Source organism: Vanessa cardui, chromosome 12, assembly GCF_905220365.1.
Source record: "Vanessa cardui chromosome 12, ilVanCard2.1, whole genome shotgun sequence".
NCBI lineage: Eukaryota > Metazoa > Arthropoda > Insecta > Lepidoptera > Nymphalidae > Vanessa > Vanessa cardui.
This window is the reverse complement of record NC_061134.1, coordinates 14,634,425-14,649,239: the sequence shown is the minus strand read 5'-3', so window position 1 is coordinate 14,649,239 and position 14,815 is coordinate 14,634,425. Positions and strand designations below refer to the sequence as shown.

Here is a 14,815-nt window from a genome sequence, read left to right as displayed (position 1 = left end):
TTGTCAGGTGGTGATCACTTACCATCAGGTGGCCTATATGCTCGTCCGCCAATAGCTAAAAAAAATAGCAAACAAGTTTGGACCTGATTCAACCAAACCAAGATGCTAGTGGATAATATTATTGTACTGATAACTGACAATTTCCTCTCCGACTCCGTTGGCAAAATTTTAAAGTTCAATATAAATCAGAAAAGTAGTTTTCCGTAAAACTGGAACAAACAAATAAAACGTAACCCTCTATAATATTTAATATATTATCAGTAAGCCAATTCCAAGGAACATATTTAGTAAAGTATTGTCCGCGCGATACGTGCGCAGATAATAAAGGAAAAGTATTCGGAACATGCGCTCGTATTACACGAAGATAATCTTAATGTTTGTTGGTAATGAGAACGGAAACTTCGAGAAACTTATTTCATTACACGAAGTTTAATCGCAAACTTTGGGTCAGTTATTCATCGCGCTTTTATGGCTCATTAGCGAAAATTCATTGGGAGCATTGTTATCATCGGTCTGAGGTAATTAGTTTGGCTATCATTTTGCAAAGTTGATAAATGATAAAATAAAAAATTCCATGCATAATTGCACATACATTTAAGTCATGAAGAAGGAGTTTCTTCTTTTAATTAAAATAAATAAAATAAATGTTTATTTCATCAATAACCAAGACAGTATAATACAATAACATCTCAAAGGTTGACTTCCTCTTCTGAGTGCCGTGAGCTCCCGTGCCAGAAGAAGTCGCTCTTCCTTAACACATTCACACTTTAATTCAAAGTTATAAGATGAAACAAGCTAAGAATTACAAAAATACATGTATATATATGTATATATATATATATATAATAGCTAAAGGTAGAGCGCGTTCGCGTGTTTGTCTCTCTCCGTATGTGTGTGTGTGTGTGTGTGTGTGTGTGTGTGTGTGTGTGTGTGTGTGTGTGTGTGTGTGTGTGTGTGTGTGTGTGGCTAATTGTATAGATATCCAATCCAATCTACAAAACGTGATAAAGTAATAATTCAGTATCATCATATTTGTAGGATGTCATTGCATTTATTATACAAATGCGATGCAAGATACTGTAACTGTGATTGAGCAAATTTTGTATGTGTCTGTATTTTCTTAGCAACACTAGTGTTTCTTCGCTTATTCATGTTTTTTGGGTTGTAATCTAATTTTGTATGCTTTTTTAATATTATATGTAATACGAAAAGCTTTCTAATGGAGAGTAAATCAGTTTCGGTGTACAGTTTCTGAGTTGAAAACCTACGCTTTTTGAAATAAGCTACCTTAAGTAGTGCCCTCTGTGCTCTTTCTATTTGAATTAATTTTAATTACGTTATATATTCGAGGATTATTTACTGATGTTGATACGGCTCGACTAGTATATTTTAGTTACTTTCATAGTATAATGTCCTACGGTATTATGCTTTGGGGTAACGCAGCCGCTATCCAAACTATATTTGTGCTGCAGAAGAGGGCTATTCGCGCAATCTATAACCTAGGAGCCAAGGAATCATTAAGGCATAGATTTAAAGAAATTAAGATATTGACTGTTGCTTCTCAATACATATTTTGTAATGTTTTGTATGTATGGAAAAATATTAATGTTTTTATGAGAAAATGTGATTCTCATAACATTGGTACAAGGAACAAAAACAATCTTGTTACTCCTGTTACTCGACTGCATAGAGTCAGTAACTCTTTTGTGGGGCAATGTATATGCTTCTACAACAGGATCCCAGAAAGCGTTCAAAATGCTTCTGTTGCCAAATTTAAAAAAATTGTCAAGGAACGCTTGTGTGCAAAAGGTTACTATACAATTAGCGAGTTTATGTTTGATAGCACACCTTGGGAATGAAACGATCGCCTCCTGGCTATTTCTAATCATATACTACTATGTACCTTATAAATTTGACAAAAAAAAAATAACAGAAAAAAAAGACCCGCTGAGTTTCTTTCGCCGGTTCTTCTCAGGTCAGGGTGTTCCTTTTTCCGAACCGGTGGTAGTGTTTATTTGACAATCAATAAGTAAGTGTAATGCTTTTATATTGAATAAAGGAATTTGAGTTTAAGTTTGAGTTTGAGTTTGATTTAAGGAAGGTTTATTTTTCTGTAATCGATACGTGGTGATCGGAGGATAACTCGTGTCGACATTGTGCTGAACGGACCTGAGGCCTTTCTCTCAGAAATCCAGGCACAGAGCCTTCGTGGGATATATTTATCGGTCACACACCATCGAGCAACGTCAAAAACGTAGTTTTTTTTCAAATTTATGTAGTTTGTTATAATTTGACTTGAATTTTAAATTACATATTTAAAAATACATCTAAATTTATCTTGGCTTATATTTTTGTATAATATAGGAGTCGATTGCATTTTCTCCTTTGGTAAAAAAGTAAAGCAAAAGTAGCTGAATGTATCAGTTAGCTGTTTTTATCGCGAGCTATTCGTTACGGCAAAGTGATTAAAGTGTACACCGGAAGCGCTCCACGCGCTTTAAGACTATTTAGTGACTTTAAAACACACAATCTCTTATGAAACTTTTCAGTTATGTTAATACCTATATATTATTTCGAACTTATATTGGCTCGCCTTGGAGGGACTCGTATGACGTGAAGGCAAAAATAATGAGTCACTCTCACGCCACCGCCACGCTCTACCTAATAAATCCTTGGTCACTAAATATTATAAGAGACTTGATTTATTAATGAAATTATCATTTTATTTATATAACTTTTTCTTAGATATAAACTTCTTCAAAAAGCATCAATTTCAATCCATCGCAAGTGACGGTCCCATTTTTTTACATAGTTATGTATTCAAATCACTTGATAGCGTTTTGTTTAAATTATAACATCATTCAAATTATTTGTACACTAATGATAATACAGTTATTAATATATAAATAAAAAACATGGTAAATATCCCATAGTAAATAACTGTAATAACAAAAATAACCTTGTTAATTTAAAATCTCATAATGATAATACAAACAAACGAGATTGGAAAATTTAAATAATCTTTATTAAATATTATTTTTGTTTTAATACGTGGCAAACATCGCGGGGTATCAAGTGCGTGTCGTCGGTGTAGTCGACGTGCGGCGGGGCGCGCGCGGCGCAGCGCTGCGGGCGCGCCGACACGCGGGCGGCCGCCGCGCACCAGCGCCCCGCCGGCCCGCACGCCGCCACCGACACTGTGCCCTCCGCGCTCGAGCCGGACCACCACCTGCACCCACAGGAGGTAACACACAATATGTCCTTATTCAGTGGTGTAGCTAGGGAAGGAAGGGCCCCGGTGCCAAAAAGAATCGGGCCCTCAGCTCCTCTTTAACTAATAATTACCCTTTAAAATGATAGACACAAAATAAGAAATCTTGTGCGCATGGTCGTGTTTTTCTAGCTTTAAAAGCTTAAGGTTTAGTTTAGAAGGCCCCCTGAACTCCGGGGCCCTGGTGCACTGTTCCATTTGCCCTACGATAGCTACGCTACTGTCCTTATTCTTATAAATAATTGTTTCCTGTTACAGTACAAATTTAAATCACCAAAGTAAAAAAAGTAGTAAAGTAGCAGCCTGTGCATTTCCCACTGCTGAGATAAGGCCTCCTCTTCCATTAAGGAGAGGGTTTTTGGAACATATTCCACCACGCTGTTCCAATGCGGGTTGGTGGAATGCACATGTGGCAGAATTTCGATGAAATTAGACACATGCAGGTTTCCTCACGATGTTTTCCTTCACCGCCGAGCACGAGATGAATTATAAACACAAATTAAGCACATATGTATATAGTGGTGCTTGCCTGGGTTTGAACCCGCAATCATCGGTTAAGATGCACGTGTTCTAACCACTGGGCCATCTCAGCTCATCACCAGGCTACTACTAAATTCGTCGACATAAATCTAATAGTTTCTGGAATTTGAACCCTTCGAATTTGAAGACTTCAAGATCTTCAGATTCTCAACTAGCTACTCGACCAGCGAAACAATAAGTCGTGCATGGACCAAATGTATCACATATTTTAAGCTATTTAACAATGACATTACATTGGAGTTGAATGCTTTATCAACTTTCCTCGTTGTTCCTGGAGGTATGTATATAATACTTAAATTAAATATTCTCACATCGCTGTGTACTCAATGTAAACGCGCGCACTAACTCCAGGCTGCAGAGTCAAGTTCGTCGGCCACAGGCGGAACTGTTCGCCACCACTCCAGCTGACTAGCAGGTCGAGTGTTGATAATGCTGATAAAATTATAACTATTATAATTCCTCATAAATTACATATTACAAAGTGGTATACAAGTCTTCCGTTAAGCTTCGGGTCTTATTCAGTTTTATGAAGATGTAGATTTCTCCAATAAGTTTTTATACTCATGGAATACAAGGTAAATTACAGGCACACTCATGTGCTTGCTGACTTTAAAGAGCTGAGAAATGAAAAATATGTATGAGAATAACGACATTATAATTATATCAAATCGAAGATTTGTATCATCGATCATGTAATGGCGTGTACCCGAAACGAACCCTTGCGTAATGAAATATTTACTTAGTTAAGCCCAGTTTAGTAAAGCAAGACTTATAGAGACTCAGTCATTTGTATGACCTAGCTCTTAAAATAAAGAAAAATAATAGTCCGAAAAAAAATTTTGCTACTAAATTTATCATTTAATACGACAATTAAGTAAGAAGATTTATAGTGGGGTTAATGAAGCGTTAATTTTAACATTATGTGACATCGTTTCATTCATGTCAAACTCACGGCTGGAATGCGAGACGGTGACGTAAGTCTTCCTGGTGCCCTCGTCGCTGACGTCACCGAAGTCAATGACTGCAGGTTCTGTCGTTACGACCGGATACTCAATTTCCAGCACGAGAGGTATACACTGTAAAACATTTCAATGCAATATAATTATGGTATGTTATTAACAATATATTCACGGTATCGTAAATGGGTTATACTACATATAACATCTGATTTTCTGACAACGTAAATAGCACAAATTAAATATAAAAAATACTTTTTTTTATATATATATACATTATAATATTCAATATATTTTGCACAATACCTCATATGGATTTTTCAACAAACAACAACAACACAACAAATCGTACCTACAATACTGTGAGTACGTTTAAGAAAATACTTACTAATGTACTTTACTTTATACTCTATTGTACACCACAAAAAGAAAATAAATGGATTGACAAATGGATGAACAACATGGATACAGTGTGAATAAAAGGGGCGTACAATTTTGGCGACCTTATCGCTACATAGCGATCTCTTCCAGACAACCGACGGTGTAGGGTGGGATATCTCATAAAATATAGGTGGGTAGATAGAATAATAAATAAACGTAAATGTATAATACACAACTTATATATTAAAAAAATAATTTTATTATCAATACATAATATAAATTACAAGTAAGTATAAAACTAGTTTATAACGGCTTTGAATCGCGTATATTAATTATTTTTAACATCCGTTCACACGAACGCTGTAAAGTGCTCGAAACGTCGGGATGTTAAAAACAATTAATATACGCGATTCAAAACCGTTATAACTAGTTTTATTTCAATGTGTAAAAATCGCGAAAATTTAAGACAATATTAAATAAGTATAAGTTTAGCATAAGTTTGCAATGCATATATTATAGAATAAAGCAATTAAACGTTTCCAACTAAACTATGCTAGGTAAAATAAGCTCAGTGTGTCAATTAAAACTGACAAAAGTAGGAAGTTGCTTGAACCCGCAAGCTAAACAGGAAGCCATGTCCAATTTCCCTCGCAGCGTCGGACGCTGGATCGTATCGACGGTAACCTCATTACGTCGGTCGGAATCTGTACGTTTCTTTACAAATTCTGTTCAGATTTATCTTCTTATGTTGGAGAGTAGTAAAAAGTCTGACTCGTTTTAACAACAAATGAATTACAAAAGAATGTCTTAAACCTAATAAACTACATGCAAAGGCTACGGCCTCACACCCGGCCTCACGCCCGAAAATCAATTTGAAAAAGTATGGCACATCCAAAAAATTACATCGGGATCAGAGTAATGTACGTGATGTACCTCGCGAGGGTAAGGTACATTTTGCGAGTACATTAAGTTAGATCTTGCGCCGATAGTGACTACATGTGTCGTTTAAGTATTAATAATACTAGTGATCCCTTTGTACAAGATCAAAAATGGTTTTAATTGATACTCTGTATAACAATTCATACTGCTTATCCAGATTATGTTCTGTGTAGGAGATAAAAAGTGCATGATATGATGTATGTGCAAACGCAGTTACTCAATCTATTCTCACGTTAGTATAGTTGTTGAGACGCCTAAAATAAAACAAGCAGAGGATGCCCAGAATCCACAGCTTAACCTGCATTTTCAGGCAATGGAATGTAGCACTACTGACTCTCTAACTCCAGCTGTGAATTTTTGTTCTCGGGCTCCGAGTAAAAGTTCGAACTTATAATAATTGCCATATATTGCCACTTTTAAATCACCAACGTGATTTTGAAAAATTTCGTCCGCATCAATAAAAAAACACTAATCTAGACTTATTTTAATGGAAATAAGCAATAATGTACCAATAACTTGACGTTCTCGAGTTCGAAGAAGCAGACAATAGTAGTTGACACCAATTTGGGTAAATACTTCTCGTTGCCCGCTGGCCAGACTGCGTTCGTTTTTAAAGATACTTCCGCCACCATCTGTATATAAATTTTCTTATGATTATAATAATAAATGTGATAATATGTACCAACACATCACGGCAAATGGGGGACCATCCATGATTGGGCCTGAAATGACACTGACCCAATTTTGGACAATACTCAGGAAATTAGATAGTGCGAATGGATAGCCTGATGTCGCCAGTGTCAAAAGTAGTATTGTAAGAAATGTTAATCAAAGATGTTAAGTTCTTGGTGCCAATAGTTTTCTACTGGCTCAATCACCCTACAAACAGGAACACAAAAATTACTAAATATTTTATATAATGATGTATGCGAGTAATCGAAGAACGGTCACAGTGATGCAATTGGAGAGGCTTAAGTCCAGCAGTGGACGAACATGATGATGATTGGCGGTAAAATATCTGATAAGTGATTGGTACCTGCCCTAATGGGTTTGCATAAAACCCTACCACCGGTGACCATATCTGATATACTGAAATGAACTGACTCTTTGAAAATGAAATATCACCCTTAATATAATCTTTAAATCTGAATATTATAATTTATTCAAGTAAGCTTTTACAAGCACTTTTGTATTTTACAGGATTATATTAAGTTAAAGCTATAGATCTGTTGACTCACGTAGGCGCGCGCCTCTGGGTTATTTGGCGGCGAGCAATTGTAACGAGTAACCTTCGTGCTGACAAGATGCCTTAGTGTGCGTGAGATGACTTATATAAAAATAGCACAACAAAGAGATTATAAATGTCATAATGACAATTTACCTCGCAGACGCGCCTACGTGAGCAAACAGATCTATACCGCCAGCTTAAAATATAAATTTACTGAAAAAAACCGGATATAAATTCAAGTTTTTTTCACCAATACAATAATTTATGTTGTCTTGGGTAATATGCTGTATCTAATTATAATTTCTTAACAAAGGCTAAAATTTATCAATTGTTAATAATATAGAGATTAGCGGCTTTTTTAAAATTAAATTATTTCATAACTAAGGAATCATTAACTTTACGAAGTTCTAATCTTGGTTTCATAGCCGACCACCTTGTCGCGTTTCAAGTGAATATCAAAGAATATTTAAAAATAATCACAATATAATTGTAAATAATACTACTAAGAATAGTTGTAAATATATTGCGACACAAATCAATAGGCCTTTAGACATAATACTACGAAAATAGCCATAATATACTTATCGAGAACTATCCATATTAGTTATTTTGTTGCTCAACGATAAATAAGTAATTAATAATAAATGACCCCTTTCTTAGGAAAAGCCGCTTTTCTCGACGTATAGATTATTATCTCGCTTGTTGTATCACACTGTTTTGTCTACAATTCTATTGGAAGGCCATCGAGGCAATTTTGCTACACCATCAACGAGCATCGTCACAATATAATGGTTACGTCCTAAAGGCATTGATAAAACTTTGCTAAGATGTCAATTCCCTTGTGCTTACTCATCATCATCAAACTGGAACACAACATTGCTTAATATTGGTATTTGGCGGTAGAATATATAATTAACGGATGGTACCTGATCAGATATCTTTGCACAAAACCCTACGGCCTACTAGAAAATTTGCTAAATGTGGTTACCACCCCAATGCACATATTTCTTTCTTCTGACATTCAATTTCCTTAGAAATGTTTTCGTTTGCCACGAGATAAATCATTGTCAATGTTTATTGCCGGAAGCCTCGGTTGAATTTGAATTCTCGTTTTGAATTGAATCATTATTTTAATCTAAATTATTTTTTAACTTTGAATGCGTGGCTGTGAATACGTAAAATTAAAATCTCACCCTATATGATTGTTTTCAAGCGTATTGGAGTGACCGAACCATACCATACATTTGGAAAAAAGCAGTGTAAAGCATGCAAACAAAGTTTTACACGCTGCGCAATCTGGACACATACATTGTCGAGTCCACGTCACAAAGCTGTATAAATTGTGCGTGTATCTGTCACATTAATTTGTGTACAGCGTCATTTGCATGCTGAGATGGCCCAGTGGTTAGAACGCGTGCATCTTAACCGATGATTGCTGGTTAAAACCCAGGCAAGCACCGCTGCCTAGACCACCTAGACAAATTAAGCACATGAATCAGCATTCATGTGCTTAATTTGTCTTTATAATTCATCTCGTGCTCAGCGGCGAAGGAAAATATAGTGAGGAAACCTGCATGCGACAAATTTCATAAAAATTCTGCCACATGTGTATTCCACCAACCCGCATTGGAACAGCGTGGTGGAATATGTTCCAAACCTTGTCCTCAAAGGGAGTTTTTAGCCCAGCAGTGGGAATTTACAGGCTGTTGTTGTCATTTGCATCCATTTTGATGATACCGAAAAGAACTACTGGCTCGCTTATTAAAATTCATTTAAATATACATAAGTAATATGGTTAAATGAAGTGACAACATCAATGTGATGAATCATCTTGTCACTCACCTCAGTAGAACTTCGAGGGGGAAGACAAAGTTTCAATCTATCCAAAAGTTCCGATCGTACTTTAATACAATGAGCGTCGCAGATTTGGCGAGCGACGTCGAGCGTCCACGGCGGTTCTGTCTCCGCGTAAATTTCCATTAGACCGTCCCCCACGTTTTGCAAGTAAAACCTTTTACGTACCCTGGACGACAAACAAAAAAAAAATATCAGAAAATTATATTTTCGTTAAAACAAAATGAATTAAAAGTTTGGTGTAGGCACAAAATAAATACTAGTGAACTTTGTAAAAATTAAAACCTTCGTAAAAATTCTTCTGCTTTAAACTGGAAGATATTGATTCAATTAAGATTATCTTATACCAACCTGAGAGTATCGTTATAGGGTAAGTCAAGTGCACATAATGTGACTTTTAACTCGGAGACCGAAGCTTGGAGGCAGGAAGTGCGCAGAGTTTGACGCAACTGTACGAACTGGAGTGGCGGGGCAGGGCGACACCAAAAACTTCTACGGTTACAAAATAAACATTATCTTTTTATCGAATAGGTGGGAAACAAGCATGATCGTTCATGGTGCTACCCCTGCCCATGGACATCTACAATATTAACGGGCATGCTGTTGCATTTCCGTCTTTTAAATTAAGCGTAGGCCCTTATTATAGGTTTCTTAAGTCTCAAATATTGATTCGGAAAAACCCTTCGTGGAAGTTGGTTCCATTGATTGGTTTTCCAAATTTTCTGACATGTAGATAGTGAGCATGAACGGCCATGTGCTGCTGGAATTAATCCAAATATTTCGTACGGAGTGATCGAACATCTCAGCGCAAAGCCTAAGTATTAAGCAGGATAATTTGAGTAACACACACACTTTAATACGGTCAAATTAAAGTCGCTGGTACTGGAGAGTCTCTACACACAGATGAGAGCAGTATTTTATGTGACCCTGAGTTTGCACCTTGTTTTGTATTGCTGAGCAAACCAAGCTTTTTTGATGCTAATTTGGTTTTAGCCCGCCGCAGGCTGAGACTTTGTTTAACAAATACTCGATTTCAAACACAACTTTATTCTGGTCTTTCTTGACTTGTTCTCGAGAAATATTGGTGTGGCTGGTGTATGAGGTGTCTACATATCGTCTAAATAGCAGTGAATAGTACTGATTTGCAATGTCAATGATATGCAGAAGAACCAGAGTAAGTCTTTTTCCCTACGGTAATAGTAGTTATTGGTTTTTATTCACGAGGAAGATATGTGTGATACTCAGGTACCTAGTATAGTACACCAGGATTCTTCAACTCTTCAGCAGGCGCCACGGGATTGCTCGGGCAAGCTACCGTATCAATTTATAAGCTTTGTTGAACACCAGAATTGATGAATTTTAAGTTAGAGCATACATCGTCGACAACGACCTTGATGCTCTAATCTGCCAAAAAACTAGCGATCTAGCATAATTTCCCGAGAAGCCCACGGGAAAGAATAAATATGCGATCGAAGGCTGGTACTGTCCAGACTGGCTAATTATGCGTGCCTCTTAGACCCATTTGCTTCCGTCTATTTATCTTTGTGTTAGGTTAACTAGAAGATCACCCACTAAGCTACTTCGACCGAAACCGTACTAACTACCAGCATCAGCTGGTGCCCTTCTACGTATAAAGTAGGTGTAATTAAAACAATTAGCACTTAATTAGTTCACGTAACAGTTTAGTAAAAGTGCAGACGATTGCACAGCTACAATAAAAAAATTAATCGCTGATATTATGTAACTCTTTTATACACCTACGTGTACGACTTGTACATAAAAAAATGACCTTTTATTTGAAGTAAAGTTAAGTCATGAATTGTTGAATAGTAGAAACAACACATTTGACTTTCTTAACACGCTTTTATTAACTTGTCACGTCAACGCGTGTTAAAAAAGTTCCAACTAAGCCTGAACGACAGCTTTCGATTCGGCAACAAAGTTTTATGGAATTTGTGGATTTGTTCTGATCTTCGGGTAAAAACTTGTGGGTCTCGAGAAAACCCCAGCGCTCAGACTAAATTTAACAATACTCTTGTTACTGGACATTATCATGACGACGTTGCGTATTTGGAACACGTGGGCGGACAGGCTTTCCTTATTTTCTATGAAACTTGAATTACGTCTCGAACCCTAGACCTTGGATGTAAGTTACTAGACTTGTTGTTGTTTGTTTGGCATAACTAATCCGTCTCTAATGCAAATGGCAGTAATAGATTCACGACGAACGCGATATGTCACGACGCCGTTTTACTTTAATTATTCAAAGTGCTTTTAGATTAAACAGATAAGTTTTATTTGCATTTATTGAGCGAAGTAAATATTTGTATACCGTTCAATATTTGTTGATATACAAGGTGTTTTTATTTATATTATATAAGGAACTTTAATTAGAAGAATTCAAAAAATAAGTATTTCGTTCGTAATAATCGTGTTTAAATATTTCAGTTACTGAAGAACAAAACTGAGTTTCTTTCGCCAGTTGTTCCCAAATATTCCCCAGGATAGTTTTTTTTCCGAATGTTGTGTTTAATTCGACAATCAATAAAAAGGTGTATGCTTCTATATTATATAAAGGAGTTTGATTTTCTTTGATTTTATCGTGCATTAGTTTCCATAACATTACTTAAAATAAATGTATTACTCTGGTATTACATTATGTAGTACATTTATAAAATAAATAATAAAAACAAATTATTGTTATTCCACGAAACAATTGACAATATTTAATTGCACAAAAATATATGATTTATTTTTGAAAGGAAAAAAAGCATAAAACAAATTGTACAAAATTTTAACATTCTAATTTCTTATTTTATTTGTAATACAATATTAATTTGTTATAGCACGAGATACAGCGTAGCAAATAAGCCCTACCTTTTCTTTGAAATGACAAGGATTATATTTTAGAATAATAATTAAGTACACTGATAAATCGCAAATATATCGCTTGGCTAAATCGCGAGCTTTATTCAATATAAAAGCACGCTTACTTATTGATTATACAATCTTCCACCGGCTTATTACCGTTATAAAATATAAGCGTTAATTGGCTCATTTCACAACTTCCCCGATTTGTTATTCATTAAAAACGAGGATTAGTCGAGTGAATATTGTACGAGGAATTGGAAAATACAGGTTGCTTGTTAGGATACCTTTTATACAACTTACTATATATACTAAGTTGTAAGTTAAGAACAGGTAACCGTGTATAATGTCATTAATTGAAAGTAGATTCTACCGAGAAGAATCGGCAAGAAACTCAGTAGTTACTCTTTTTTAACATTTAAAAAATACAACGTCATGTTAATTAAATACAATTATTTCAATTAATGTATCCTGCTTGGAAGTCAACAGGTATTAACTCCACGCTTTTTTATCATCTATAAAATCTTGTATCGAATAATATGCTTTTTCTACCAATGTATTTTTTACAAACGATTTGAATGTACTAAACGGCAAAGTTAAAAAAAATTGCGGAATTTTATTATAGAAACGGATACCTTGCCCCAAGAAGGATTTATTGACTTTGCGGAGTCGGAAACTTGGCGTTATAAGCTTATCCTTACTCATAGTGCACATACAATGATTATCACTGATTTTATCAAAGTGATCATTGTTACTGTGAATGTACATAATATTGTTGTAAATATATTGCGACGCAACAGTAAGTATTCCCACTTTGTTAAAAACATCCCGAAGAGAGTCTCTAGCTCCAAGATTATAAATAAACTAAAATAAAATAATATAAAATATGATAATTTGGGATATCGTACTTAATTCGAATGTGATCGGTATTACGAATTTTGGCGATGCTACATTTTAATTGCATCGTACTCAATTCGCTTCTATTGTCAAAAGATTTTGAAAGCCAGCTTAGATATTAAATCCTAGCCAACATGGATTGATACAATTTTAACTCGACGCGATCCAAACCGGCATTAAAGTTTGAGATACAAAGTTTGGCTTAACACACTATATCGGCTTAGGATACATTAATACTAAAACAGAATAATTTGATAACAAAACGGTTATAAGTACTTTTTTAATATTACTAGCGATCCGACCCAGTTTCGCATGGGTACAATGCTGATACTAAATGTAGTGGAGAATCCGTTTATACAGAAAAACCTTCCTCTTGAATCGCTCTATCTATTAAAAAAACCTTATCTAAATTATTTGCGTAATTATAAACATCTAAGCGTACATAGCTGAGATGGCCCAGTGGTTAGAACGCGTCCATCTTAACCGATGATTGTGGGTTCAATCCCAGGCCAGCACCGCTGATTCGTGTGCTTAATTTGTCTTTATAATTCATCTCGTGCTCAGCGGTGAAGGAAAACATCGTGAGGAAACCTGCACGTGACAAATTTCTTAGAAATTCTGCCACATGTGTATTTCATCAACCCGCATTAAAACAGCGTGGTGGAATATGTTCCAAACCTTCTCCTCAAAGGGAGAGGAGGCCTTTAGCCCAGCAGTGGGAACTTTACAGGCTGTTGTTTTAAGCATATATAGAAACAGCGGTAAGGGACTTTGTTTTGTATTATGTAATGATTATCTTGCTTTACGCACGTGGGTACATATTATTTTAATAACTATATATTCGTCTGAAATTTGTAGCGAGGATTCGTAGGCAGAAAGGATTTGCCGCGCACTGTTTTATCCAATGACGCCCGTACGCTCTGATACGTCGTAGCACGAACCGCGTATTTTGCAGACGGTTTAATTGAATATCGCGAAATATTTTTAAAACTTTCCGTACGAATTGTACTTTAAAAGGCTTTGGTAGGTAGGTTTATTAAAAATATTTTTTTACTTATTTTGAAAACATTTTATACTTTATCGACATTCAAAACAATTATTGTTGTTTTATTTTTAATTTTATATACTTTTAATATAAAAATGTTTTAATTTTGGATATCTAAAAATATTAAATATTACTTTCACATTTCACAAAAAGTTATGCACCATATGAATTACGTACTATTGTACGTATTACGTCCTGAAACAATAGCCTAAAATAATATGAAAATTCCATGTTTATCAAGCGTATAATATAAAGTTATCAATTTTTTTTTTCTTGTAAACCGAAAAAATCGAACTTTCTTACAAAATAAGCATGATGTTATTACAATAAGCTCTTATAGGGGATTTCGATTAAATGAACTGATGTGGTCCTTCAGTCCGATTTCGCCCAATGCTGTTAAGGGAGATTATCATTAAGCCGCTCGGGACATCAGCCCGATTACGGCCACGCGAATGTTGTCAGGCATATTTATTTATTTATGCTTTATTGCACCAACACTTAATGTCACATTTTTGCAACAGGGGGCTTATCGCTAAACAGCGGTCATCTCTTCCAGGCAACCTTTGGGCAGAGGACTGGTTGTAAAATAAATTTGGTACAATAAAACTGGGACAACAATACACTTAGTATTGTAATATCAACTTTTCTAAATCTGACTAGCATATCCTTATAATGATTCTATTCCTCCGTTCTTATCTCCGTCGTGACTAATTATAGTCGTAAAATTGTATATTTATTACACCCTGTACTTCATATAACTTGCGCTCAGCTAGCGCAAACACGAAATGAAACACAAAAAAACTTTTCTGTTTATATGTGTTCGCAACTCGGCTAAT

At 35.5% G+C, this 14,815-nt stretch overlaps 1 protein-coding gene across 1 annotated transcript in view; it reads right to left on the bottom strand.

Moving 5' to 3' along the window:
* Nucleotides 1-3,033: 3,033 nt before the first annotated feature.
* Nucleotides 3,034-14,815, bottom strand: part of LOC124534209 — a 34,881-nt gene continuing 23,099 nt past the window's right edge. Inside the window, exons 9-14 of the mRNA XM_047109921.1 lie at nt 9,521-9,661; nt 9,158-9,338; nt 6,597-6,719; nt 4,764-4,887; nt 4,123-4,243; nt 3,034-3,229 (exon numbers count right to left, since the gene is read on the bottom strand). Coding sequence (XP_046965877.1) covers nt 3,034-3,229; nt 4,123-4,243; nt 4,764-4,887; nt 6,597-6,719; nt 9,158-9,338; nt 9,521-9,661 — 886 coding nt within the window. The remainder of the gene's footprint in view (nt 3,230-4,122; nt 4,244-4,763; nt 4,888-6,596; nt 6,720-9,157; nt 9,339-9,520; nt 9,662-14,815) is intronic.